The sequence below is a fragment of the Xenopus tropicalis genome, chromosome 5 (genome assembly GCF_000004195.4).
Source record: "Xenopus tropicalis strain Nigerian chromosome 5, UCB_Xtro_10.0, whole genome shotgun sequence".
NCBI lineage: Eukaryota > Metazoa > Chordata > Amphibia > Anura > Pipidae > Xenopus > Xenopus tropicalis.
In genome coordinates this window covers 119441126-119468678 of record NC_030681.2, presented here as the reverse complement: position 1 = coordinate 119468678, position 27553 = coordinate 119441126, and the positions used below count along the sequence as shown (strand labels likewise).

The following is a 27553-nucleotide window of genomic DNA, read 5'->3' as shown; positions in this document are numbered from 1 at the left end:
CCTGGTTGTAAGAACAACAAGATCGTCAACATTACTCTGTGTTAGAACATGAAACAGTTGATTCAGTAGAACAGGAAGAAAGTTTATAATCACATGGATCTTCTCAATATTCAGAAGATTCTAAGAATAAAGAGAAATGCATTATATTTTCAAACTGGAATGTAACATATTACTAAAAGACAGTGGTGGCTCTAGGGGTTTTTGTATAGTTTGCATTTAAAAAATAATCAGAAGCAATATACCTCAAGTAGGACAAACTTCTTTTGTCTCGGTATCTTCAGATCCAAATAACTAATTATTACCATTAAAAAGCTCTTTCCTGCACCTGGTGCTACCTAACAACCCCATTTTTTAAATACCCCCACCTACACTTTAGACAAAATGCACCTACACATGAAGTGGGCCACAGTAGCAGATTCTTGTGTACTTCCCATGTTGACTGCCAGGAGATTTGATGCTGCGGAGCATGGCATTAACAAATACCTAAAATCAGACCAGTTGTTCACATGAAGAACACAAGTGTAAGCTGCAGAAACGTTTATTTCCCCAAGAAGAGGGCTGTGGTTTCTTTAAAAAGAAAAAGTTATGATAAAGTCCTAGAAGTACAAGGGAAGGCACTGGCATTACAGTAATCACCAACCAGTGGCAAAGAGACTGCAAAGTGCAAAGAGACTACCAAATAGCCAATCACAGCCCTTACTTTGCACCCCCATGAACTTTTATGATGCTTGTGTTGCTCCCCAAGTCTTTTTATATTTGACTGTGGTTCACGAGTAAGAAAGGTTGGGGATCCCTGGATTAGAGACATATGCCTGAGAACAGACACAGTGCATTACATTTTTAATCTACATTAGAGGCGATTATAGACAAATAGGGGAAGTTCTTTTTTCCTATCAAAACAATCAGGCACCAGAGGTCACCCCTTTAGATTGGTGGAAAGGAACTTTAATTTGAAGCAGCGTAGGTGGTTTTTCACAGTGAGGGCAGTGAGGTTGGGATGGCACATTCTGTTAATGCCTTTAATAGGGGCCTGGATTGATTAAAATGATTAAAATGCATCAGAAACAGAATTTGCCTGGTCAAAAAGATGGTGAGCATTTTTTCAAAAAACCAAACAAATCCTTTTAACTCAAAGGAAATAAAAGTGAATGCGGGTCTTTATCTTTAATACATGTTACCTATAAAAACTGACTGTAAATATAAGAGTGCTATAAAATTAAAAAGCTAAATTTCTTCAGAAATATACAAAATTTTTAGCATAGAAAAATACAGCGTGTTGCTGCTGATTTTAACTGATATTGTGCAATTTATGACTTGGCAGTTTTTAATCCGGAAATCTTTGGAGCGGAATTATATGACTGCAGAGCTTCCAACTCTCTGAGGTTAGAATCAAACAAGACACATCACTGCTATTGAATATTCTTGGCAGACTTAACTTGCTAAATACAATCACTAAAAATAAAGATGTTCTTCCGTTTAAAGAACTTCTACTGTTCATTTATTATTATAGGTAGACTGAATTCCCAATGACTTTACAATTATATGCACATTATGTGCCAGGCAAAATCCTTTAATTTTACCACATCCCTAACAGAAATGTTAAATGTTAAAAAACTATTTTTGTGGGTCTTCTGACTAAAACCTGATTATAATGCTACAGTGTTATGGCCTCACCAAAATAATGCATTTTTATAGACAAAAAAAGTAAAAAAATAAAAAGAAGCAGCACTCCAGAAACTCAAGTTTAATTAAAAAAATATATATATGTACACACACTCATACTATGCTTATACACACATACACACAAGTTAATATGCTGTCTGCTTGCAAATGCATGGAGCTTGTAGTGAAATAATTGGTATCACTGAGACCTGGTGGGATGAAACATGCGAAGGGGCTGTTATTTTAGATGTTTACACACTTTTTAGTAAGGACAGAAGATTAAAAGGCAGAGGAGTTTGTCTTTATGTAAAGCTAGAATTTAAGCCATGCACTAAGAAATACATGGGGTGGGGTGGAGGCACTATGTGTAGAGATTTCACCTTTACTTAAAGAGATACTGATACCTTTTGCCTGATTCTTTACCTATAACAATTACCTATCTGATCCCCCATGTTCCTCTAAAGAGGGCTGCCATATTTGTGCAGCAGGAGTCCATTAGTTTTAGAAGCTGTAACTGACAGGCTGAGAAAGGACAGTCAGATAAAGTACTGTCTAAAGTATAGATTACATAATGGGACATTTTCTAATTGGAATTGGAAACAACTGTACCATATTTTTGATCTAGTCAACTAAAGATATTAACATGAGAAGCTGTACCTTACAAGAGACCATAAAATTTGATGATAGTGGCTTGGAAGGGTCATCTTCTTGTTTTTGGCACTGCTGGAAAAAGGTATTCAGAAAAGGATCCTAAAATGAAAGGTACAATTAACATGTTAGTACCAAACTTCATGTGATATAGTTACTACTGAAAATTATTAGTTTGTTAAACTTTTATATATGATTAATCTTTAAACTGGTATGCGCAGCTGGAAATACATTTTCATTTATTGGAAACAGTGAATTTAGCCTGCATTTTGTATGTAATAATAAGAGAGCACCATTTACTTAATATAAACTATTGTGAGATAAATACATGCTAATAACAGAATGATCCTGTTGGATCTTTTTAGTATTTATACATTTATACATTAAGGCTGTGCTCTATATATTAAATATATATTAACCATAAATAGGCACTGGAAAACATTTAAAATTGTAACATTAATGTATAAGAATGGCATTGACAGGTTTTTTCTCCCAAAGATTCATTCAAGTAAATCAAATTCTGTGAGTAACAAATCCTGTAAGTCACATTCTTCAGTATTGTAGATGTTGTTTTATAGCTTGGGCAACCAGACACAGTTTATGGTGTGCACCTTACAAATGTCCCTCTCTCTCTCTCTCTTTCTCTCTCTCTCTCTATATATATATATATATATATATAAGTTTTGGTAATCAATGCCATACCTGTATTGTAAGTCACAATAGTGTAAAGCTACTCCAAAGGACCTACCTGAGTATAAACTGTAGATACAACAATGGTTGACACTTTGAACAGTGGTTTTCCCCCATCCACCCATCTGAGGTCACTTCCACTCTGAAATAAAATGACATTCTAAATACTTGTAATTGGTTTTACCAGCTGAAACAGAGAAAAAACTGAAGAATAATGTCAGCCACATAAAAAATTGTGGCACCAACTTGATTTCTTATCTTTTGTTCAGAGTTATGTTTCACGGGGAACTGCTGTAGCTCCAGAAATCACCAGTTGTAAAAAAAATGTCTTATGAAATGCTCCCCTCAACCTAATTTTGTTTTTTATTGGAATCTGACCATTACTAAATACAATATTGGTCAAACACAACAAGCCAAAAGTTGAGTGTGCAGTACTGTTAAAACAAAACTTTTGGTTCATATCAGAACAAATACCTATACTGTTTATGCTAAACAACTCCAACAACACCAAAGATGGCATTTAAGTCTAAGGTTGTCAAGTTCGAAGTTAAAGAACATGTGAAGCCTTCATTTTCCTACCGTGTATATAACTTGGGCACATCTCCCCCACCCACACCCCATCATTTGTACAGCATATATTCCCTCTGTTTGCAGAACCATCCCAAGTGTCCATTTTCCCTCTCACAAATCTTCACTCACTTTTAAGGTGGCGATACACACTATAATTACATTCTTTTCCAGGACCATTGGTTATAGGAAAGATTGTTCATCCACTCTGCCAGTCTTGAGAGTAGAATCATCAGATATGCAGGTAAAAACAAAGGAATTCTTTACCCCTATCTGATGATTCAGCATTGCGATGTTCGGGCACCTTCAAAATTTCCAGTCCTGCCAGTCGACCAGACAACCAATATCCAAGGCGTTTACTGATATTGGTTGCCTTGTGTGCCATCATACATGCATTGATGTGTATGGCCACCTTCACATCTGCAAACAGCACATGTGCACTGTAAAGTTCATGCAATCAAGAATGCAGGCTTACACAGGCTGAAAGTACGCTGATAAAAAACCCTGCTTTGATTGAGCAGGACATTAGGTACGCTAGAGTTTCTATGGGAACCGGAAGTGCCATCTCTTAATTGGCTGCTAGACTGGAGGGTGTGTTTAGTAACCTGAGTTTAGAAGAACTGAGTATGCTCAGTTAGCCAAGAGCAAAATTCAATTCCTAAGGAAGGGGGCTGAGTGAGTTAGAAAAAGAGAAGGAATGCTAAGTGATTAAGGGGATGCTGTAGCCTTACTATTAACCTTTGAACAACAGGAGTGGCAGGTATTTAAGGATCTCAAAGAGGCTGTTCCATGATTAATTTTTTTTGCCTGGGCTTTAAATGTTCTTAAAAAAATGCACTTCGGTTTACTTATTCCCTGTATGTGCAGCTTAGTGGAAACACTATCATAAGATGCCTTTAAGGAGAAGGAAAGGTTAATAAAGAGTTAATCTCAAGCTGCAGGCATACCTTCAGTTCTCTCAATAGTGCCCTTAAGTCTCCCCATATTTCACCTGTTCAGAAGATCAGAAGCCAAACAGGAAAAAAAATGCTGAGCTGTGTAAAGAAAGTTCCCATAATGCCTCGTTCCTGCAGACACCCAGACCAAGTGAACATGTTCAGTTAGTAAGACTATGGGGCTGATTTACTAATCCACGAATCCGAATGAGAAAAAATTCGGATTGGAAAGCGAACATTTTGCGACTTTTTCGTATTTTTTGCGATTTTTTCGTCGGCGTTACGACTTTTTCATAAATTGTCGCGACTTTTTTGTAACCGTTACGACGTGGGAATTGTCGCAACTTTTCCATAGCCATTATGACTTTCGTGAATTGTCGCGACTTTTTCATAGCCATTATGACTTTCGTAAATTGTCGCGACTTTTTCATAGCCATTATGACCTTCGTGAATTGTCGCAACTTTTTCATAGCCATTCCGACTTTCGCGAATTGTCGCGACTTTTTCGTATTGAGCGCTCGAAAAATTTGCGACAATTCGCAAAAAAGTCGCAAAATACTGATCATTACGAAAAAAACGCATTCGGACGCTTTTCGGACGTTCGTGGATTAGTAAATGTGCCCCTATGAGTCAGCTTCCTGCTGATTGGCTCAGATCCAAATTCCTAAGGGGGGGAGTGAGTTCTTAGCATTCTTGAGAGAGGGGGGAGCAGGAGAGGGGAGAGAGCTGTGTGTCTGTGGCACATGAATTACAGACACAAAAAATCTTTTTACAGAGAAGACAGTGCAGCGTTTCTGTGAGTGCTTATGGCTGTATTTACTTTCTGATAAAGCTTACTTAGTTTTTACCTTTCTTTCTCCTTTAATCATTTTGCCACCCTGCATATTGCCAGACATTGCGCCTTAAACATTTTCCTGGCAGTCAGAAAAGACTTTCAATAAACGGGCAAGTTTCTTGACAAATGTGCCAACTGGGCCGAATTGAACTGACTGCTTAACGCTGTTGAATTCAATTTATACCTATGGTTTGCATTAATTGTAACACAATGCAAGCCTACAAGTGAGTTTTTGATTCTTTAAACTTCTTTTCCAGGCAAGTTTCTTTTGAAGTAGTGTGGAAAAGCTAGTCTCAGAGCAATAAAAAAGACAATAGAACATAGCTCACAGATCTGTCCCTACATTGTAGGATATTTCCATTTTAAATAAGTTTTGGCCACTTGCTTCAAAATGATCGTTACATCTGAAATAAATGCATGAATCAAGGCTCGATGTGAACCGAAATAGCCCCAGATTTGTTTTGAAAGGAAAAAAGCCCAAGGATTCCAGAACTACTTTGCATCCAGTCTAGATGAATGGGACATGAAACGATTAATCTGCAGTATTGGCAGGCTTGTGCAATTAGTGACTTCTGGCATTTAATCTTTATTGGGAGCGTAAGAAGCAAAACAAAATGAAACATTTAAACAACATAAGCAAAACTTTGTGCCGTCAGGAAAACCTATTAAATAAAATGTGCAGCAGCATGACTTTTTGTAATAAATAGGCTGTGCATGCCAGTATTGCTGTATGAAATTAATAGCTTGGTATAAAATTCGACCACCCACCCCACAGCTTCTCATCTCCAAAGTATAATAGCTATGTTAATAACTACATCAGGATTTACTATCAGTAATATCATACCGTTCATTTATGTAAAAAGGAAAGCTTTCTAATTTAAAACAAATCTCTTCATCAGGAATAATAAATTAAGGATGTTACATTTATGCCTGACAAAGAGATTTAATTTTTAAATCTTGAACGCTTGCATTCTTTACATAGCCAATGAACAGCATCAAGTTGCAAAAGAAAACTAGTGGCGTAACTTGGCTTTCTTGAGCCTCTCCACATGGTGTTACAGATCCCCCCTTCATTGGCAAATACATGGATCAGACCAGGGGGTGTAAGCAAGAGGGCCCAGGGGTTCAAGGTCCTCACTGGTCCTCACTAGGCCCCACCTCCCTGTGGTTGCAGGGTCTGCTGATAAATATGGCTACTAAACTATGGCTTACATGGTATGCAACTCTTTACTACTCACCTTTCCAGTTGTAATGTCTTCAGAGTTCAAGTATTTGGGAGGTAAACTTGCAGCAACAGGAATAAAGTGATCTTGTGAGGTGAGCTGTCTATTCTTAAATAATGGCAACCATGCAAACCCAACTATAAAAAAAGAGCACATAATAAAACTTTACTGTACATTACAAGCAATCAAATACAAAATGGTTCAATTAACATTTGAAAATGCAGTGATACATGTTGTTAATGTGAATGGTTGTGAAAAATGAAACAGCTTGCAAATTTAATAAACAACATTTTGTGTGTGTGTGATGTCTATTAAAGAGAAATGGGCATGATATGCAATGTCTAAACTAAATCCTTCTAAAGATACCTGGAGTTTCCAGAGCCTCTTTCTTTTTGGCATTAGCTTTTGCATTTATGTCACAGGTGACGTGATGAAATGAAAACAGAATGTGATGTTTCTCATGAAGCTGAGTGGGGAGCTCAATTTTCACCTGAAATGTAAAATATGACACATCCCCTTAGATATGTTTATTGCATATGCCAGGATATTTAGTATGTTATATTTTAATATAATAAACCTATGATCCTCCCAGAGTAGCCATGACCCAAATGCACATTTTTGACAAAGAATTAAGATCAGCATGTTGGTGAAGGTATGCAAATACAGACTGATAGCAAATGGTTTAGAGGTGAAATTCAAACATTCAATAACTATTTCTAAAAATGATGCCCTTGGGCCTCTCAAGGACATTTTTAGATGTTTTAGAATATAAATATCTATCTAGCATTGGCATGAACACTTATAAATACACATATTTCAGGTAAAACTTTCTAGAAGAAGAATGGCCATAAAGCTCTTATATATTCATTTTAAATTCTATTTTAAAACCCACATTGTAAATGCAACAATTAAAAACAATTACTGACTCCTCACTTTGCAAACACACACACAGACATTCATGTGTTTCCACAAAATGTATCGATCCTATTAACATTGTAGATTTATTTTCTTGAATTAGATTAAATGAGGAAAATATAAGGATGTGTGAATATCTAGAGAATATTGTTCCTTCCACTGTAACATTTGGGAATGGAAGGTGCTTAACTGGGGTGATATATTACACAGTCTAAGAGCCAACAAAATTTGGAAGTAAAAGCAAAGGATTTTAGTAGGAACTAGTTCAGCTGGCAGCCAATAAATTTCCTCTGAAATGGTTGCTTAGTAATTAAACGGTTTTCCCTCAGACAACGCCAAGACCCAGTTGCTGCTTCCCAGAGACACAGTGAAAAGGTATAAGTATATCTAACCCAGCTAATGCAGGATTTGAAATGCAGTGCCAATGTATTTAATTTCAGGTGGGCCAAGCAATAAATTTGCGAATTGTTTTTTTTTTCTCGGTAAGTACTTGTACAGGTGTAACGCTCTTCCATATTTTAGATGCAGAAATACATATACAAACACACAGAAACACATACTAATACATACACACACATATACTCGCACACAAAGCACATAGCCTATAGTGAGCAAGCCAAATAAAGCAGAAATTCACACTGACCTCATCAGAGAAATCTGGATTCTGGGAATGATGAAGGATTGTGGTATATGCAGCTCTTGTAAACAAAGGACCGCCAGGCTTTCCATATATACACTAACAGGAAAAAACAGAATTTTATTTGCAGCTGTTATAATGGCAAAAGAGGAAAATGAAAATCGGCAGCTGGTAGTTAACTTTTCAGGGATTTTCTTTAGATTTTTGTTGTTTGAACACATATCCCTATTAGTGATTAGGGAATCTGTCCTGTTTCGCTTTGAGTCATTAGTTTGAATTTTATCCTGGATGGTAGAGGAAGCCAGTGCAGGGATTGGCAGAGTGGTATGGCAGAGGAGGAGCGGTTAGAGAAAAAGAACATTATTCATTAAAATACCATGGTAACTCTGTAACTATTATGTTCCACTAAGGTGACTGGACACATAATGCTATTTTTGCTGTACAGTCATTAATTTTTGAGTCTTTCATTCAGTAGGATCTGCCCATATTTTATATGATAACTAATAAGGTAATATGATAAGGCTGCATGGTGTCTCTATGGACAATAGCAATGCCCTTTGATGGATGAGGAAAAGTATAATCACTGGGGGTTGCCACATGGATGTATTTTTTTGCCATCTGGCCTCGGAGGGAGCAGTAAACCTGTACTAAACCCAGTGCACCATCCAGACCAACCCAACAAAACAAGGTCACAATTTATCGCTGTGATTTTCTTGAGCCGTGGCAAAATAAAAATGTTTTACCCACAAAGTATGGTAAAAGTGAAGAACTCACAGGAAATCATATATCAGCTGGTATATACAGCTCACAAGAAAATCATATCATTTATATTAGCTTTACAAAATATTTAGAGAAAACGTGTTATAGTTTACATTTTTAATAGCAGACAGTTGTAAGAAACAAGTGTATAAATGCTGGTGTATAGTGTTTTCGCACATGCTATATGTGTACAGGGAAAAGCCAAGGTTTTAAATCTGCAATTGGGCATCTCAATGGAAATTTTACATTTTGTTACTGGAAATGGTTTACAGTCTTATTGCTGGATTCATTCTTTTCTTATTATTTTTGGAAATGCATTGTGGAAATCTGGAAATCTACACTGTATTCAGAGTGTATGCTGTATTAATACAATCACGGTCTTGCAAAAATAAGGAGCTTACAATGGCTTACAATGCAATTCTTTGTTCTCAGCGAGTATAATCATCATTTAAAGATACAATGTAATTACTGAGCTTGTACTTTGTGACACTGAAAAGACTGTTGAAAAGACTGTAGTGATTTGTTTCATGTTCTGTGCTGCACTCTTTGGTTACCTTTAATGGCCGACTTCCTTCTTCATCTGAATTCTTGAACTCTATACACACCATTATGTTCCTTGCCTGCAAGAATAGAAACAAAATTGATTTGACTGCAAGGATTTTTGGATTCAAAGTTGTCACAGCTTTATAATTAAAGTAGCAGGGAGCTAATTTTAGCCATTTTTCATTTCTTTTCAGCTGCTACAACTTACCTTATATATGCTCCTTTGAGGAAATGATTTGCACAATATAATGGTAGACTACAGGAAAATACATTCTTCACTCAGTTTTGAAGGAAAATGGTTTTTAAGTACATTTACAGGCAGAAATTAATATGTGTTTTTGGGTTGCTGAAATTTCCTAGGGTAAATTTCCTTGCTTAGAAATCAAATATTTCAAAAGACTTCTAGGTCCCAGCCCCTTAATGTCCCTGTATGGCTTTTGGGCCTTCTGTGTGAGTGAAGGTCAGGTACAAAGGAGCATCCAGCTCTAAAAGCTTCAACTGGTTTTCTTGTCTCTCACTTAATCTCACTTGTCTGTCACTCGTCACTGTCACTTGTCATTAGCAATGAGCGAATTCTTTCAGCAGGAATGGTTTAACAGCAAGAATCCGCATTTCACCATCGCCCATAGGCCACTTAAATTGGATATAAACTATCTCTTGGTGGGTATTCTTTTGGGGGGTATTGCTTTCCTTTAAAGGAAAACTATGCCCCCAAAATGAACTGCCTCAGAGATCACATGACCAGAAATAATCCGGCTCTAGCTGTAACAGGAAGAAGCATGGAAGCAAAAAGCAGAACTCTGTCCATTCATTGGCTGTTGTGGCCTAGCATGTATGTGTGCCTTGGCTTGTTTGTGTGCACTGTGAAACCTATGATCCCAGGAGGCGGCCCTTAATTCTTAAAGGGGACCTGTCACCCAAAGAAATAACTCCAAATAATTTTCTATATTGTTAACTAAACAAAATAAACTTTACTTACACTATATAAATAATATAAAACTTGTTTCCTTCTGTCTTGGAATTACTTAATCAAAGCAAGCAGGCAGGCACCATTTTTGGACACTGTTATGAAGGCAAATCTTGTATCATGCCAAAATCTTGTTTATGTTTCAGAATGGGGGTCCAGATGCCCATGCCCATGCACTGGCTACACAATTAGATGAGGAGGGAGGGAGGGGGAAAGTGAGATGTGCACTGACATCTAGGAAGTGCTGAACAGAAAGCTAAAGTTATTGTCTGCCCCACCTCTATGCCTAAGGCATAAAGGTGGGGCAAGCAATATATGATTGACTGCTGGGATATTTAAATGCCTTTATAATGGGTTTGGATGTGTTAATATAAAATGAATTTGGGTTTCATGTTTAATTTGAAAAGGACTTTTATTATACAGCTTTTTATGTCTGGGTGACAGGTCCACTTTAAAATGGCAACTTTCTATTTAGGAGTACCCAATGGCACATACTACTAAAATAGTATATTTTCATGAAAATGGTTTATTTACATAAGCAGGGTTTTACATGTGAGCTTGTTTTTGAAATATATTTTTATAGAGACCTACATTGTTTGGGGGTAGAGTTTTCCTTTAAAAAGGTTTTAGGATGAAGAATCAGTAAGGAAGAACTATAAAAGATATCATTCTCTTCATTGAAAAAAGCTAATCAGTGATTGCTTGCTACAGGTTACAGCCCAGGATCAAATTAGGATAGTTTTGAATATAAGCACCACTGACTGTTGCAACCAGTGAGTCATTAAAGGAATTATGTAATAGCTAAATTTGTTCGGAAGCAGTAACCCATCGCAACCAATCAGCAGGTAGAATTTACTGGTCAAAAGCATACATCATATTAGTTTCTACGGGTTACTTATGTAATAAAAGGTACAAAATTTGCCCAGGAGCAGTAACCCATAGCATTTACTGGTCGCCTATTTAAAAGCAAAAATCTTATTGCTTGCTATGGGTTACTGCTCCTGGGCAAACCTTGTTCCTTTTATTAAATATGGGGGTTAGTGCCCCCTATAATATAAAAGGGGGTTTGAGTATACAAAATGGTAGTGGTGTGTGAGCAAAGTATAAAAAAGAATTAATTATAATAATAACAATGCCGCAATGTTATTTGTGTATTGTTAATTATTCTATCACCACACAAAAACACAGTATTAAACGGTAAAATAAAATATGCAACTATGGGTATTTGGTAGTTCAGTATTTTAATAAAACGAGGGCTGTAAATGTAGTTACTTATATCTGCTTACCTTGTTAAAGCATTTCTGGCTATCGTACTTTAGATGTTTGGGATAAATGTATATTTGGTTTTTGTAAATTCTGTAAGGCTGGGAATATTTGGTTGACGCCTGAACAAACTCTTCAACTTCCACATTAGGCGGATGCTTTGCAGTATCCCCAAATGGCTTGACTGGTAGTAGAGATGAGGTAAGACAGTCTTGGAAAAACAGGGATAGAATTGTCTTATTATACAAACTTAAAGCCAATACAACTACATAAACCCAAAAGCTGGCAAATACAATGTTTTGTAAAAGGCAAGAAGGCTTTTATACTCCTTGGGTAACAAAGAAAACTGAGTCACCAATAAGTAGAAGATACTAATCTTCCCAGTGAACACAAATTGTGTACCTTTATTTCACACCAGCAATACCACATGTGCCACCTGTCATTTACCACCTAGAGCAGAGAGATATGGATATCCCAGACAACAGCTGAGACAGTTTTTGCATAGAAGTGGGGTTGTTGGACGAAAGTAAATTCATAAAAAATCATTATATCTTGAAAAGAGAATCAAATACATTTATTGCCCTGGGATTTGTTCTCAGAGAAAAGCATCTGGTTAATCCACCTTAATGAAGGTGATATTCTATTTGATCCATTAGTTTTACTATTACAGTAGACAAACAGCTTTGCAAATCCAACCAACATAATACATTGTAACAACAGACCGTAAGGATGTAGAAGGATTAGTCCAACAGTATCTGGAAAGCTGCCATTTGGCCAACACTAGGCTAGGGCCTCAGAGATGATGTAAAGCTATTGGTACCTGGCATTGTGTAGTTATTTCTAGATAAGCTCAATATCTCTGAATATAACTGAGCCATTGTGGTCAGTGGTGAGATTCCCTTACTTATTATTACCCAAAGAACTGGAAGCTGTCCAGCTGGATGGGTTTATTTGAATCTATATCCTACAGAATACAGACTGCATTATGGGCAAATTCTACCATATTATTTAACACTGCCTGGTGCGTTTTTTTCGTCTTGATATACACAATAGAGTAGTCAGAGTTACGGGACCAAATCTGTAAAAGTACACATGGCTCAGCTGGCTGGCAGAATATGGTATTTAAATATATAAGCCAAGTTTTTGTGATTGAAGGTGTGATAAAATACACTCTTAAATACATAGAGCTAGGCTATATTAGTGATTTTCTTAGACTCCCTTTCATCTGGTACCAATGTATTGGAGGAAAGCTAATCTAATTCCAATATTTACATAGGCAAGTACAGTTCTGTAAAGGTCCCCATACACCTTCAGATCCGCTCGCGATCTCCTCCTGATATCCCCCACCTACGGGTGGCCAAATGATCAATATCCCTGGGGCCAAACAATCAAATTATAACGACGGGTATAGGCAAAGTCGGTTCGGGGACCGCATCAACGAGCCGATGCTGTCCCCGATCCGACTAGACTTTTTAACCTGCCCGATTGATATCTGTCAGCTTTCAGGCCAGTTATCGGTTAGGCAGGCCCGTCGGTAGTGCCCATACACGGGTCGATTAGCTGCCGAATCGGTCTAAGGCACCGACATATTTTGTGTGCAATCTAATGGTTTGTTAATAGATCCCATTCAACTGCATATTGGTCAGAATAGCATTAAGTAGGAATAATCATGGCTTTATTAAGATCATGTCGAACAAATGTAATTGCTTTTATGATAAAAAGGGGCTGCAATTGTTGTTATCTGCTTGGATTTTGCCTATACGTTTGATACAGAGCAACATATGATAAATAATTGCTTTTTGGAATAATTTCTTTTTGGTTCGGTACTACTGTTTGCATATGGATAGAAAACTGGCTAACAGCGGTTGTCAATGGTATATTCTTTACTTAGAGTAGGAGTGCCATAGGATTTTTATTTGGCAGATGGGTTTTTTTTCTCTTCCTCTAGATTAACGAGTATTTACAAGTTTTACAAATGGTTGAACTTGAATGATAAATTTTCTTTTTTCAACTTCATATACTTAGCTACTATGTTATATGTATGTTAAAGGTAAAGTGACACATTCAGAATAATACTTACTTTATTACATCCTCCCAGTATAAAAAATCCTTAATTTAATCTGTGATTTTAGGTAAAACTGGTGTAAATACTACAGTATGTACAAAGAGGTGCTGAACTGCAAGATAAAATCTCTTACTTAAATGCTCCATGGGAACAGCATCTACTGATATTTCCAGACTTCCGGGAATTGTCTGCATTTTGCTGACTTTTTCTGCCCTGCAATAGATGCATATGGTAAGAACAAAAACTATTGGGATATAGTGCATGCATGCCTTTAAAATAGGCACAATATAATCAAACCTTCTGTATTCTGAGACCAGCTTAATCAGATCTTCTGTTGAAATCTTATTACTTTCTTGTCTGAATAACGGAGAAAATCGAGACTCGCGATCTATATTCCCAGAGTTATCTTTAAATATTGGCCTGTTAAAAAAAAGAGATTAAGAAGGGTTTACTATAAAGGAAATCCTCATTGACGGGTCTTATCTTGGTCTAAAATCTTTACATCTCAGCTCTCACACCAGCCTTTCTTGAAGGGCACCTGTTAACCCTACGTTGTTTCCCCCACTAGAGGTGCTGGCTAATAGAGCCTGCACTCTATTTGAAAGAAGCAAAAGTTTCTTTTTTTAAATAGCCTCTGCCAGCGCACGCATGTTTTTTATGTGCATGGGTGTGATATAAGCAATGGAGGTGCATCAATCGCAACCACATGCGCATAATGAGAAAGCTGAAAGACTAGATTATTATGCTCATGCACGCTATATAACATTTCCGTGTGAACCGGGACCTCAAAATCTTAGACAAAATTTGGGGTAAAACTGGTAATTTTATTTAGGCTTAAATAAATTAGATTAAATAACAACAAGAGCTAACTTATTCATAAGTTCATGAAAAATAGTCAACCTTAATATTTCAGGGTGAAGGAGTTTGGAACCATTTACAAAAGTTGTGTTGTTTGCACTCTTAAACAATTTCTTTTGCTGATATTTATTGCAAAGAGATATGTTAATGTTTCTGTTATTTAAATAACTTAAATAAAAGAAATAACTGTACAGTAAAAAAATTCTCTTTGGCTTCCATATTTAATGCAGAGCTACTTCAGTACTCCCTCTTTATATGCTAATGTCTTTGTAGCACCACTATTGCTTACAGTGACAGTTGTGCATTAAATCATATAATTTCAATTAAAAGCTTTTCAAAGCATCACCTGCTTCATAACACTAGCATTGTCTTTCAATTATACTGCAGGATAATGGGGCACTCAACATCATTTGTGTTTTAATAAACCTAGCCAATGAAAATGTACTCATTATTATTACCATATTTACAGGAAGTTTAATAATGGGGCAGATTATGCAGGTGTTATTCAAGCATTATACCACAGCTCAGATAAGATGGCCATATAAGACATGACCAATGAACAATTACTTTGATTAGTCCATTGGACAAATGGACAAACCACATGCTCTTTTAACCATATACCCCCCATGGCCAAAGCCCTTGCTCCTGAAACTCTGCACAAAGAGTTTACATAAACAGGATACACCATGTATTTTGCATATTTCCATTTTGACAGCAACCTGACCAACTACATATACCATCCTTACCTTACAGACCATGCGAATGGCATTCGGTATTTCCCCAATTTGCTGCAAAATAGCCTGGTTGTCTTCAGTATTTTCTGTGTGGTCTAAAATATATATATATACAAATATTATTTTCAGATTTTTTAATTAAGACAAAGTGTACTAGATTGTTTGTCTACTGTTAGTCCTTTGCAAATGGTCAATCTGCAAAGATTTACTTGAACTAATCCTGGTTCTAATCTGCATCATTTTGGATGTTTTGCTATTGTAACAGCACTGTTAACTATATGACATGTTTCAATGTTAGGAGTCTTATCTATTACATTTTTATATAAAATTATATTGTGCCGTAAAAGTAATATCTACACACTTTAAGAATTTCTTCACGTAGCATAACACTCTGATTTTTAGATTTTATTTTAGATTTTATTTAGGTAGTGACAGCAAACTGAAAACCTCATGTGGCGAAGCACAAAATAGCCCCAAACATTTTTTCTGATGCACTGGACTCAACTATTAATGTGTTTTTGCTCACAGGCAAATACTTGTTATCATGATCTTTGAATGAATTACCCTGAAAAGTCATTGGCAAACTGCTCTCCTGACTTTCCCCAAAGAAACCCCCTGAAGGCTAAATCTACTGTTCTTACAGTACATGCCTAATGAATTTGACTGGCAATAGCATACACAATAAGTAAACCAATAGCCTGACTTCTTGTTACCTCAATTGGCAGTAAGATATAAAGCAAATATAGTCTTTATGTTTAAATTCCTGGTTTTTTTTTATAATTCTGGTTTTCTATGAATGCTCAAATGTTTCTCTACAACAGCAATCTTCAATCCCCCATCAAGTAAATAAATACCATCTGTCATATAATTTTGTATTATACTCCTGAGCTATGACATATACATGTATTCCCTTAATCTCTTAGCTATTGGGCTGGTCCTGTCTTCTTGGTCCTGTTCCACCTTGTTTCCCATAGTTTAGGTGTAATACCTATGATAACAAATTTCATTTCTTTCTTGTCATAAGCAAAACAAAAACATAACATACAGTAAACATCTTGGCTTTCAATATACCTTGCAGGAATCTGAATTCTTCATATATGGTTCAGCGCTGTTGGCGATATTACCCATCAAAACTTTTTCTATTCTTGCAATCAAAACCACATCTGAATGTGGATTTGTAACAGAGAAAACTGCCTGCCATACATACATAGGAGAGATTTTGTTAGCCATTTTATTGCAGGCCACACAGTTAGCAACACATTTAAATGGAAGACTATCTGTTTCTATTTGTGGAAGACTTATCAAAATGTAAAAATCATTTGTGATTTTCTTACTGAATTTTGTACATGAAAAGTACCATGGAACATTTTTTATTTCCTAGATGTTTTTCTCACATTGTGCAAGGGTCTCATAGATTTTAATGGTCAACAACTTAATTGTTTTTTTTTGACAACTCTTAAAATGATGAAAGGATTTCCACTCAAAGAAACTATAATGTTTAAGAAAAAATAATTATTACAAACAAATTCAATATGCAAGAGAAAATTGATTTTCTATTGAGATGGAATAACATTTTCCTCTCAATCTTTGATAAATTGGCCACATAGATATTTTGATATGGTCGAGGATTCCCATTTTATTTCAATGAAAGCAGAATATGATATTTAAGAAAAAAAAAATCGGTTTGGTTAAATGTTCACCTGCTTGGGGTACTGCATCCATTCCTCAGGAAATCCTAGGACTTGTGGTTCCTCTGATTCACTTGCATGATTGACAGAAGAAGAAATGGACCCATTCTCCACAGAACTTGAGGTGGAAATCATTTGTCTCACTAAATCGTGATTTAAATCTACATGGAAGTCTGCGGAAATCTTCTGAGAATGCCGAATGTCAAATACAGCCAGGCTGATAAAAAAGGGCTCAATCTGTTAAAAAAAAAAACCAGCAACTGTAACAAGCTGTCTTAGAAAATAAACTGGCCAGAGTAATTTAGACATTCATGAGTTATGTTCCCTACTGTTTTTCTTCTTAGTCACAAAATGATAAACACTATAGTTTATCACTCTGCTCCTCACATGTCCTTTTGGCTGATCTATTTAAAATATGGGTTACATCCCAAGACCTATTACATTCCAGATGGGCATTTGCGTGTTTGGGAGAAATGTACAACTGGTGTAGTGGTGAGTAGCCTTTTGCTTGGCACCAAAGCTTTTTAGGCAACTTAAACAAAATGCTAACAGTAGAACAGTTGATAACAAAAGCATGGTTGTTACATTTTTCATTTCATAATATTCACATGTTTAAAGGTAATACTGCTTTACCTGCTTTTTATACTCTACACTTATATCTATACTGTAGATATATTATAAACTTAAAACTCAGTCCATGATTGATATAAGAAGCTCTTGATCAACCTGTAATTGTAAAAGACATATAAAAGTCCAGCATTATGTAATAAAAGGCACTAAGTATGCCCAGGAGCGGTAACACATAGCAACCAACCAGCAGGTAGAACTTACTGGTCACCTGTTAGAAAACAAACATCGTATTGGTTATGGTTTACTGCTCTTGGGCAAATTAAGTGCCATTTATTACATTTGGTGGCATGTATCCCAGACTGAATAACGGAGGGTCTGGGTTAGTTCTGTTCTCAAGTCTTATTGATGTAGATGTGTTTTCAATGAAAACAGCTTTCTGTGCTAATTATCTTCGTCTTTGTATGGTAAGAAACAAACTGTCATGCAGCTGTTATAGTTTTGACTTGTGTGCTAAGATTTGAAATTCCAACATACATTTGTTATGGGATTGCTGTCATTTTCTGTGATACAGGCTTGAAGATTCCAAGTTAGGGATTTGCAAGACACCATAATCCTTTTAGCTGTCTTCTCCTCAAAAGGCTTGATGACAGAATCACATGTAGAAATGTCTGTTTTCTGTAGCCTTGTTACCTAAAATTAAAATTAAAGGGATTTACACTGAAAAATAACAGGTTTAACAGGTTATTTTTTTATTTATTTTTTTACAGCAAAGGTAAATGTTTCTGTTGATAGCATACAGTATTCTGCAGGCAAACAATACTGTAATTCTTACCCATATATCTGGATCAAGAGAAAACAGATTTAGACGGTCTACATTTCTAGCAGCTTTTATGGATTCTTCTGTTTCTGTAATAAACTAGAAACAAATATAAAAAAGGTTTGTTCGGGGAATCTAAAAGCTGCTATGGACACACTGTATACATTAAATACAGACCAAGACAGAAATATAAGGTTACAGATATATTACAAATAGTGATTTAAAGGGCAAAGAAATGACTCCTAGTGAGCAATACTTTGTACACCTATGTCTGTGCAGTCACATAACCTTATGCTCTATGAGTACTTTACCTTTGGGCAGTAAGTGGCATTATGGGCATCTATTGTATATGACAGCAGAGGCTACTAGTAATTCAATGATGCGTAGAATCAGTGCAGACTCTTGCATGTAGGCTGCTTTTTTCTTGCCAGGGCTGCTTCTAACTTCCAGTCTGGCACTAGTATCTAGTGGGAGTATCTTTTCCATTTCAAAAAGGTTAGAATTTATGAATATGGAAGTTATTCTTAGCTTTGCAAGTTTCACACCATTTCTACTGCCACATATCCTCTTCCCATGAGAGCTGCAGAGTGTTTATCTGCCCTACTATAGATCTCATTTAACATCTTGCAGTCTAAGTTCCCTTAATTTTATTCCAATAATGATTTTGCCACATGTGCTCTTTTCCATTGCACTTCATCCAAGCAATATAAAGACTGATAACTTTTTTTTAACAGCTAGATTCAGCAGAAGAAAAAATAATGTGTACAAAAATTATGGGAAACAATTTTTACCATAAGTCTCCCTACTCCTTGTGGAAATGTGGAAATACTATTGTACATTCTCACTATTGTTCTACTTGAACCTGCCTTTCTATTAGGCAAGGACACTGTTGGAGTTTAAATCTTGTTCCTTCATGTGTAATGTCCGAATGCAAGGAGTATCTTTATATTAACGTTAATTCTGGCACCTAGTTATGAGCACTACTCACCTTTGCAAGGTCAGGGTGTAAGGAATCTGCTGTAGCATCTGCCTCTTCACAGGGACTTTCAGAAATCATTACGGGGTCCTCAGAATTTTCTGGAATAAATTGTTCATTTTGTAAGTAGTGTAAAATTGTTTATATAAACTTACATAATAACACTGTATCTATAAATTATGCACAACTCTGCCTTCCAATAGGAACTTCAGCTCTGATTAGTGTTGAGCAAATCTGTTCTGTTTCACTTTGCAGAAAAATTTGCGACACATCGATAAATTTGCAAAATGCACAGGTGTCTTTTTTTCTCCAAATACATTAAAGTCAATGGGTGTTTTTTTCATTTCAAATGCATTAAAGTCAGTGGCTATTTTTTTCACTCCTACCATGCAACTTTTTTTTTTCCGCACGTGACTTTTTTTTATGCGCAACTTTTTTCCCCAAATACATTAAAATCAATGGGCATTTCGCAAAGAAAATTCGCCAATGCCAAAATGCAGAATTTCACTTTGAATCCATGCCTGCCTGATAAGAAACACTAATCTGCGCAGATTAATTTTATATCATACTCCAGGCGTAAGAGAAGAGTAGTTTCTATGAATTGAAACTGGATGTTTTCCTATGCTCCTTGGTATATACTTGACAAAGTGTGAAACCCAGACCCAGTGTTACTATGGGTGCTAGTAACATTAGGTCATTCTCCACTCCTTGCTACCTAACATATGTATTTAAAAAAAAAAAAGATGATTCCCTAGTGGATTCCCCAGTGGTATTCATTTGAATCATAGATAGTAATCTATCTGTTATAGTTTATTGTGTTCACAGATCACTTCTTTACTTCCTATATACAGTAACTGCTTGGGTAGTAGCATGCAGAGAAGGATCGTGCAAAGAGACAAGAAAAGCTCATCTAAATGACTGGCCATGGAGTTGAGGGTGCGTTTCCACTGAGAACCTGAAAAAGGGTTAATATGAGAACATGGAAAGATTGTAGTTTAAATACAAACCAATTTAATAATGTAATGGACCTGCCATATTTTCCAAAATGGGATGAAAATGCATTCTGGGATATTCTTCTATTAGGATATTTAGGAATGCACTATCAAGAACTGATCCAAACATCCTACTGTATGTAGTTGCAGTATAGCAGGATATTTTGATGATTTGGCTACAAATACATGCAAGACCAGACTAATTGAGTTTTTTGGGCTAATAACTGGATGCATAGGCTGTGTGACAAGCTGTTTATTGATGATTAAGGTTACTAAAGATCATTTTAAAATTGCTGCAATATGCAGGCTGTGACTTTAAATAGTTGGGTCTTTGTAAGGTGGATCATTCTCAAATATTGCATGTATCATTGTTCAAACTAAAGAACAGGTGGATATGTGGTACAGCAAAAAGGTTACAAAACACTGACTTACAAAGAGCTCAATTATGAGTTTAATTACATCTTTTCCATTTCTTCCGAGTAATCCGTTTCAAGGACCTGTGATTTGCCTCACACTGACACAAGGAAATGTCATTTCCTTTGTGCATAACAAGAATAGACTGCAGCCTAGATAGGCATAATATGCATTAAGTTCACAGCAGCTGAATGGACAAAGCTGGGTTATGACCTTGGGGTATATACTGTATATTTCTGACTCTTGAATATAGATTTTCTTCAGTAACAAATAAGTAATAGATGGTTACAGGCTGCTTCTATTCACACCCTTGCCAATGCAGAAAATATTTACTGCATTCTATAGAATGAGGCTGTAAATCTGTAAAGCAATCTGCCCTCCCCTCCCTTGTTTGGGTGAAGGTGGGGCTCACCTCATCGGTCCTCTACATTGAAACATAACCTTTAAAGGAGGGATCCCCAACCTTTTTTTATCCGTGAGCCACACTCTAATGTAAAATGAGTTGGGGAGCAACACAAGCATAAAAAATGTTTATGAGGGTGCCAAATAAGGGCTATGATTGCCTATGTGGTAGCCCCTATGTGGGCTGGCAGCATACAGGAGGCTCTGCTTGGCAGTACAACTGGTTTTTATGCATCCAAAACTTGCCTCCAATCCAGAAATTCAAAAATAATCACCTGCTTTTAGGCAACTGGGAGCAACATCAAAAGGGGTTGGGGAGCAACATGTTGCTCAGGAACTACTGGTTGGGGATCACTGCAGTTTAAAGCTTAATAGTATGCATTATAATGGGTGATGTAGACACTGAATCAAAAAATCTGTGGAAATTTATGAAAACCTCCTCTCTGAAGGAAAAAGCAAACTGTATACAAGGTAAACTGTAGGTGGGCAGCTCACCATAGTTCTCTTCAACCAAAATAAGTCTTAAAAAGCAAGGATTAAAAAGCACCTACATTTTTTTCACTTACCAATCTTATGATCTGTTACATCTGTGCTTTTTCTCTCTGGAACGGTTCCCTCAGGATTTATTTGCAAGATTTTATTAAGAGTAGAAATCCAGTCATCCATATCTTGTTCGCTTTCAGCTGCCAGCACAAAGTATGTCATATCATTCATTTTCAGCTCAAAGGCATGCTTCCTAAGCAATTTATTCTGATAAAAAAAGAAAGGAAAAAGGCACCATTCCTAAATTAGGCATAATGTAAAAATTCCACAGTCCTTCTGGATTATTAAAGAGAGGTGCCTTCATATCTGAAACAGAGCTTAACTAACACCAGAAAACAAATGATTGCAGGAATAGTGGCATTTAACAGAGCTAGATATTAGCTTAGAATGTTAGTAGGTCTATTCAGACGACCAAAGAAACAGGGGCAAGTAGTTTTTGCTTAGGCAATCCTCACAAGCAAAACTGTTCTTCCCAGGCTGTCCCATGTTCTGGGCTCCACAACCCAGAACTTACATGAACTTTCAAAACATGGACTTAGGGCTGATGGCACTACATTTGCATTTGGTGTTGGACTGACCCACCAGGATACCAAGAAAAAAAAAGACTAGGTCGGAGAATAAAGATGTTGAGAGAAGAGAGGAGTTCAAATAGTTTGGAGAGTGTACCTATGGTTTAGGTTTTTTGTGGGACACTGGCATACCAGTCCGACGCAAGCTGAAGTTCTAACTGCCAAATTATTTGCATGTCTCTTACATAAATGGCAGGAAATAAACTGAAATCCACATGAAACTGCCAAACGAAGGGAGCATGATGATGAAAAAACTTCTTCAACAAGAATTTCAGTATATCAATGTTTTTGATCATAGAGGTGGGGAGATCTGATGACTGGTTTACAGATGACTTGTACCAGTACTACTTACTAAAGGACTGATTATTTGCTAGATATAGATGTAGTTGGCTGGATTCTGGTGGAAAGACAATGTCCTACAAAACTCACTGAACTCTTTGGCAGGCCAGGGGCAATAAAAACACTTGTAATGCTGCACATGCAATTTTTAAGCCTTATTTTTAAGTCTTAGTAAACATTTTAAGTGAGCACCATGTTATGTGGTCTTCATGGTTACAAAGGGATTAGAATCTACACTGGCTGTGAGGAATCATAGATTTATCTCCCAAGCAAGTGCTTTGTGTGTGAAATGTATGCGTTCTTCCACTGTGTACATGGAATTCTGATGGGTGCACTAGTTTTTTTCCCACAGTCCAAAACAATACTGTACGTTTAATTAGATTCTGATGAAATGTACTAAATAGTGTGTGCATGAATCATTAAACATTCTGTTGCAAGTGTAACAGTTTGCATGGGCCAGGGGAACACTGCAATTTTAACAAAATATTTATATATTACTGCAAAGTATTTGGCTTAAGAAGTAATTCTCTTTCTCTTATTTTCATGTTAAAACAGGTTCTGCCACTCACCTGTACAACCCCTGTACAAGAGTCTAAAAATATACACCCCTTGGGCTCCTTTGATATTTTCTCATCTTTGTAAAAATTCATAATGTAGGAATTATCAGACAGCTGGGTTAACTGGAAGAAGCGTTTCTTGAATGACTGGAAAGGATTGAGAAAAATAAGTAAATTGTAAGCAATTACATGTGGAGATCCAACAATAGCTTTGGACAGGGCCAGTCTAATACTTATAATGACAAAGTTACAACCCATTTATACACTAGTTATTGTCTCTATATAATATGTCTATATGCAAACAAATAATGTGCAACAATGTTTCTAGTAAACTAAGTGGGCAGTGAGCATAATTACGCAGATAGAGTAATATTGTCTGCTTACCCGGACAGTTATGCTATTGTTTACAGTGCTATTGAAATTCCCTTTATACAGCCAGCCAGATTTGAAAACTCCTGATCCTCCTCCTCCGCCACCACCTCCTTTAGAGGATGAGAGGGATGTTGTATCCTGAATGAAATTACACAAAGCATTTGTCACATGGAAAACAAAGCCAGTTGCCCTGCCACAAATCAGTCAAGTGAGATTATTGTCCAAGTAAAATGCATTTTACTGAAATCTCAAGACTATATAAATTCTTACTTCATCCTTGTCTGCATCCTCATGGTCAATTTCAAATGAATGAGAAGGAAGCTTTTCTGCCTTAGTGCAATTTCTGGAAAAACAAACATACATGAACTAATTAAGCACGCCAGACTACTTGCCAGTAAGTGGGCTAGGTTGGAAACACTAGTCGTTGTTCCAGAATAGTGTCTGTCTGTCTTACTGATTTTCTATACAAGCTGGAAAGTCATTTTAAGTAAGATTTAGAAACATTCATATAACTTCTTAAAGCAAGGATTTTAAGATGATATTAAAGCCAAAAATATTACTAAAATATAGTAGAAAACAATAGGGGTAATTTAATGATGGTAAGTGCAGTTAGTAAGTGCAATATTGCAGGAATTCCAGGATTGTTGCACTCATCAGGGTTTCCCAAGTTCAGTTGGCCTCAATACCAGTGTTCGGTGTAAAGTAACACCTGTGCCCTGATTCTTTGGGTGCAAGTGCTCTGCACCTATTGACACAGGGCCCTGAGGGAACCCTAAAGCTACTGCCTGGTCTGGTGTAGGTGGTAGCTCCAGGGTTTCTGTGTGTCTGTAGGAGCAACTATGTTTGATCCGAAACAGAAGGTGAGAAGAACTCATTGGTTCAACTATACAGAAGTACAAAGAGCACAGTACCTATAATGAATGGGGTATTTTGTGCAACTGACTACAGGGAAAGTTGTGCAACCATAGCTACACTTTTGATCGTAAATAATCCCCATTGTTTTTTTAGTTGTTTGGAATAAAAGGTATTTTTTGTCTCGTGTCCATTATCTTGATTACCTCTGTATAGCTAGCAATGCAAACATAATAACTAAATAAAACAATGATATTTTCTATAGGGTCCTATTTAAACTAACGATTATTAATTCTAACTGATTTTTAATTGTTTTTCCTATAAAATAATAATAATAATTAAACAGTACCTTGAACTTGATATTAACTGATAATTATGTAGAACTGATATAAAAAAAATCAATGGATTGGATAAAATAAATGGATTTTTACAAAATATTAAAGACATTGGTTTTTCAAATTTTTTTTAAATAGTCCTTACACAGAAAAATAGGGTACTCTAAGTTTAGAGGCATAAGGCTTAAAATGAGAGACTGATTAGGGACAAAAATTTGGATACTGCATCTGTGGACAGATACTGCTGGTTTCCCATCTCTGCTTTGACACATGAGGAAACTGCAGTGTGCCAAGATATTAAAAATGTGTGTTTGGGTATTACTGCGCAATATTCACATCACATTTGTTGCTTAGGATGGTAGCCACAGAAACCTTTGTAGCTCACACAATACCATTATTACAGTCCCCTTTAGAAATACACCAGGTGTCTGTGACATGAAATATGGACATGACAAGGTCCCAGTGGCTCAAGTGCATGATGTCTGATGCATCTATTTAAAGCAAATATAATTAAAATAAGCCTTCTCTATGGCATCTGAAAAAATATTAGTTAGTGCTGAATAAGTAGTAAGACCCAAGGCTTCCCCTGCATCTTGTCTACATGTCTTTCTCAGACTTTCTAATATTTTCATGTCCCCATTGCCACCTTCCGACTGTAGTGTTTATTGACCAAACATAATTCCATGTGCATGCTCCTGAATTGACTTTAGTATGATTATAATACAAAAAAAAATACCCTTTCAGATAGACCTGATTTGGGTCTCTGTTATTACAGTAATGCTCTTTGTGTTTCAGTCAGATACACCAATGTGGCATCATAATAACTGACTGGGTATAGCTTACTGGATATTCCTGTATGTAATTCTGATCAGTCATTTGGAACCAAATTTTGTCCATGTGATTTTGATTGGCCTTGACCACACATTCCTAATGAGGTCTTAAATATGTATACAGGAGAGTATTTGAACAAATATAAATAACAGTAAAGACTTTATTTTGGTTTAAGAGGTCTGAGTGCTAAATTATATATCTCTATAAACCCTCCTCCTGAATAAACCAGTAGATTTTTTTTTTTTAAATCCCACTGACTTCCTTCATAGCTGGAATTCTTCCTTATGCAGTTTAGCAGTGAAGTTAAGTAGAGCGAGAAATATGCTAAAGGGAGCCCTCGGGAGACGTTTGTGCTCTGATTAGCACTCAGGGAAAGCCCTTGCATAGGATATAGTACAACGTATGTAACATCAGCATGAGTAAATAACAACAAGCCTGTAGAGATTTATATAAACTCCTGATTTGCTTTACAACTTGCAACAAGGTGGAGCAAAAACAAAATTGACAAGAAACCTGTGACAGTTAAAAGCTTAGTCATTTTAAGTAAGATTTAGAAACATTCATATAACTTCTTAAAGCAAGGATTTTAAGATGATATCAAAGCCAAAAATATTACTAAAATATAGTAGAAAACAATAGGGGTAATTTAATGACGGTAATTACATAATGGTACATAATAAACACCTGAAATCGGGCAGATATCGATCGACCAGGTTAAAAAATTAAGTAATTCAGTAACTGTGCCCATTACCGTCGTTATAATTCGATCATTTGGTCCCAGGGCCAAACGACCGAATTAGCCTAAATTCCCCCGATATCACCCACCTGTAGGTGGGGACATTGGAAGAAGATTCGCTCGCTTGGCGGCCTTGCCAAGCGAGTGGATCTTGCCGTGTATGGCCACCTTTAGCTGCAATGACACTTGGAAACAGGCCCATTTTCTATTAGTCTTGATCTCTGGTGTTCCAAGTTCCAATTACCACGGTGACAGTATTAAGACAACCTGATATCAAGTACATAACTGCACTCCAAACAGCAACATGAGCTCCAAACACCAACCTGAAGAGCTGAATATTAGATTTGCACACAAACCCAAAATAATGGGCAGTACAAATATATATATAGGCCTTATTTTCTACCTATCTATTATAGCAGAAAAGGGCCAAAATAACTTTTTAATGTACACGTACTGTACTTTTCAGGTCATGAGGGTTGAAATGAATTCTAAATATTCAAAAAGCAAAAACATGAAAGAAGGTATTTCCGGGCCGTTCTCTGCTTCCACTTCTGCTCCGCTCTGTGTAGCTGTATGCACACCAAAGCTGGGATTATAAATGCAGCTACATGGCGATGTGTATTAGATCTTCTCCGCCTGATTGCAAGTGGAGAGAAGCATAGGAAACGCTCTGCATGACCAGGTCCTTAATAACTCTGGATTTACAAAGTGACTGTGGCAAACATGACCACTAAGCGTATCAGTTCAGTGTAGCTCTGTTTTAGAATAGTCTTTAGTAGTGATCTATTAAAGAATCTTACAAAACTGGAATATATATATAATTTTATATGATTTTTATATAATTTTGTCATAATTCGTATTATCCCAGGGCACATACTGCTAAAAAAGTATGTTTTTTTGAAAATGGTTCATTTAGATGAAGCAGGGTTTTACATATAAGCTGTTTTATGCTATAACACCTACATTGTTCAGGGGTACAGTTTTCTTGTAAGATTAGCTGTTACTATACTGCATATATGCATCACTATTGAACTACCAACTATTCTGATGAATTATAATATCAGTATAAGCTTAATTAAACCAGGCTTGGCAATCTGCAGCTTATTATCTGCCGATGAACTGAAAAGAGCATTGCCAGGTCTACGGCATTAAGATGCTTAAAATAGTTTGAGGCGTTGGAGTGTAGCAGCAGCAGGACTGAAGAATACCTAACCTCACAATATATGTCGCATGGCAAGAAACTGGCCTTACAAGCTTGC

At 36.5% G+C, this 27553-nt stretch overlaps 1 protein-coding gene across 7 annotated transcripts in view; it reads right to left on the bottom strand.

Moving 5' to 3' along the window:
- dock10 (dedicator of cytokinesis 10) overlaps positions 1-27553 on the bottom strand; it is a 156408-nt gene that overhangs the window by 56050 nt on the left and 72805 nt on the right. For all 7 annotated transcript variants that reach the window (XM_031902394.1, XM_031902392.1, XM_031902390.1 and 4 more), the window contains exons 5-24: positions 23811-23883; positions 23553-23678; positions 23181-23315; positions 21727-21910; positions 19365-19453; positions 18392-18475; positions 18094-18249; positions 17002-17226; positions 16373-16495; positions 15314-15396; positions 14007-14129; positions 13843-13922; positions 11668-11855; positions 9426-9491; positions 8119-8211; positions 6927-7050; positions 6576-6697; positions 3059-3142; positions 2320-2412; positions 2-120 (exon numbers count right to left, since the gene is read on the bottom strand). In XM_031902394.1, the coding sequence (XP_031758254.1) occupies positions 2-120; positions 2320-2412; positions 3059-3142; positions 6576-6697; positions 6927-7050; positions 8119-8211; positions 9426-9491; positions 11668-11855; positions 13843-13922; positions 14007-14129; positions 15314-15396; positions 16373-16495; positions 17002-17226; positions 18094-18249; positions 18392-18475; positions 19365-19453; positions 21727-21910; positions 23181-23315; positions 23553-23678; positions 23811-23883 (2370 nt within the window). The remainder of the gene's footprint in view (position 1; positions 121-2319; positions 2413-3058; positions 3143-6575; positions 6698-6926; positions 7051-8118; positions 8212-9425; positions 9492-11667; positions 11856-13842; positions 13923-14006; positions 14130-15313; positions 15397-16372; positions 16496-17001; positions 17227-18093; positions 18250-18391; positions 18476-19364; positions 19454-21726; positions 21911-23180; positions 23316-23552; positions 23679-23810; positions 23884-27553) is intronic.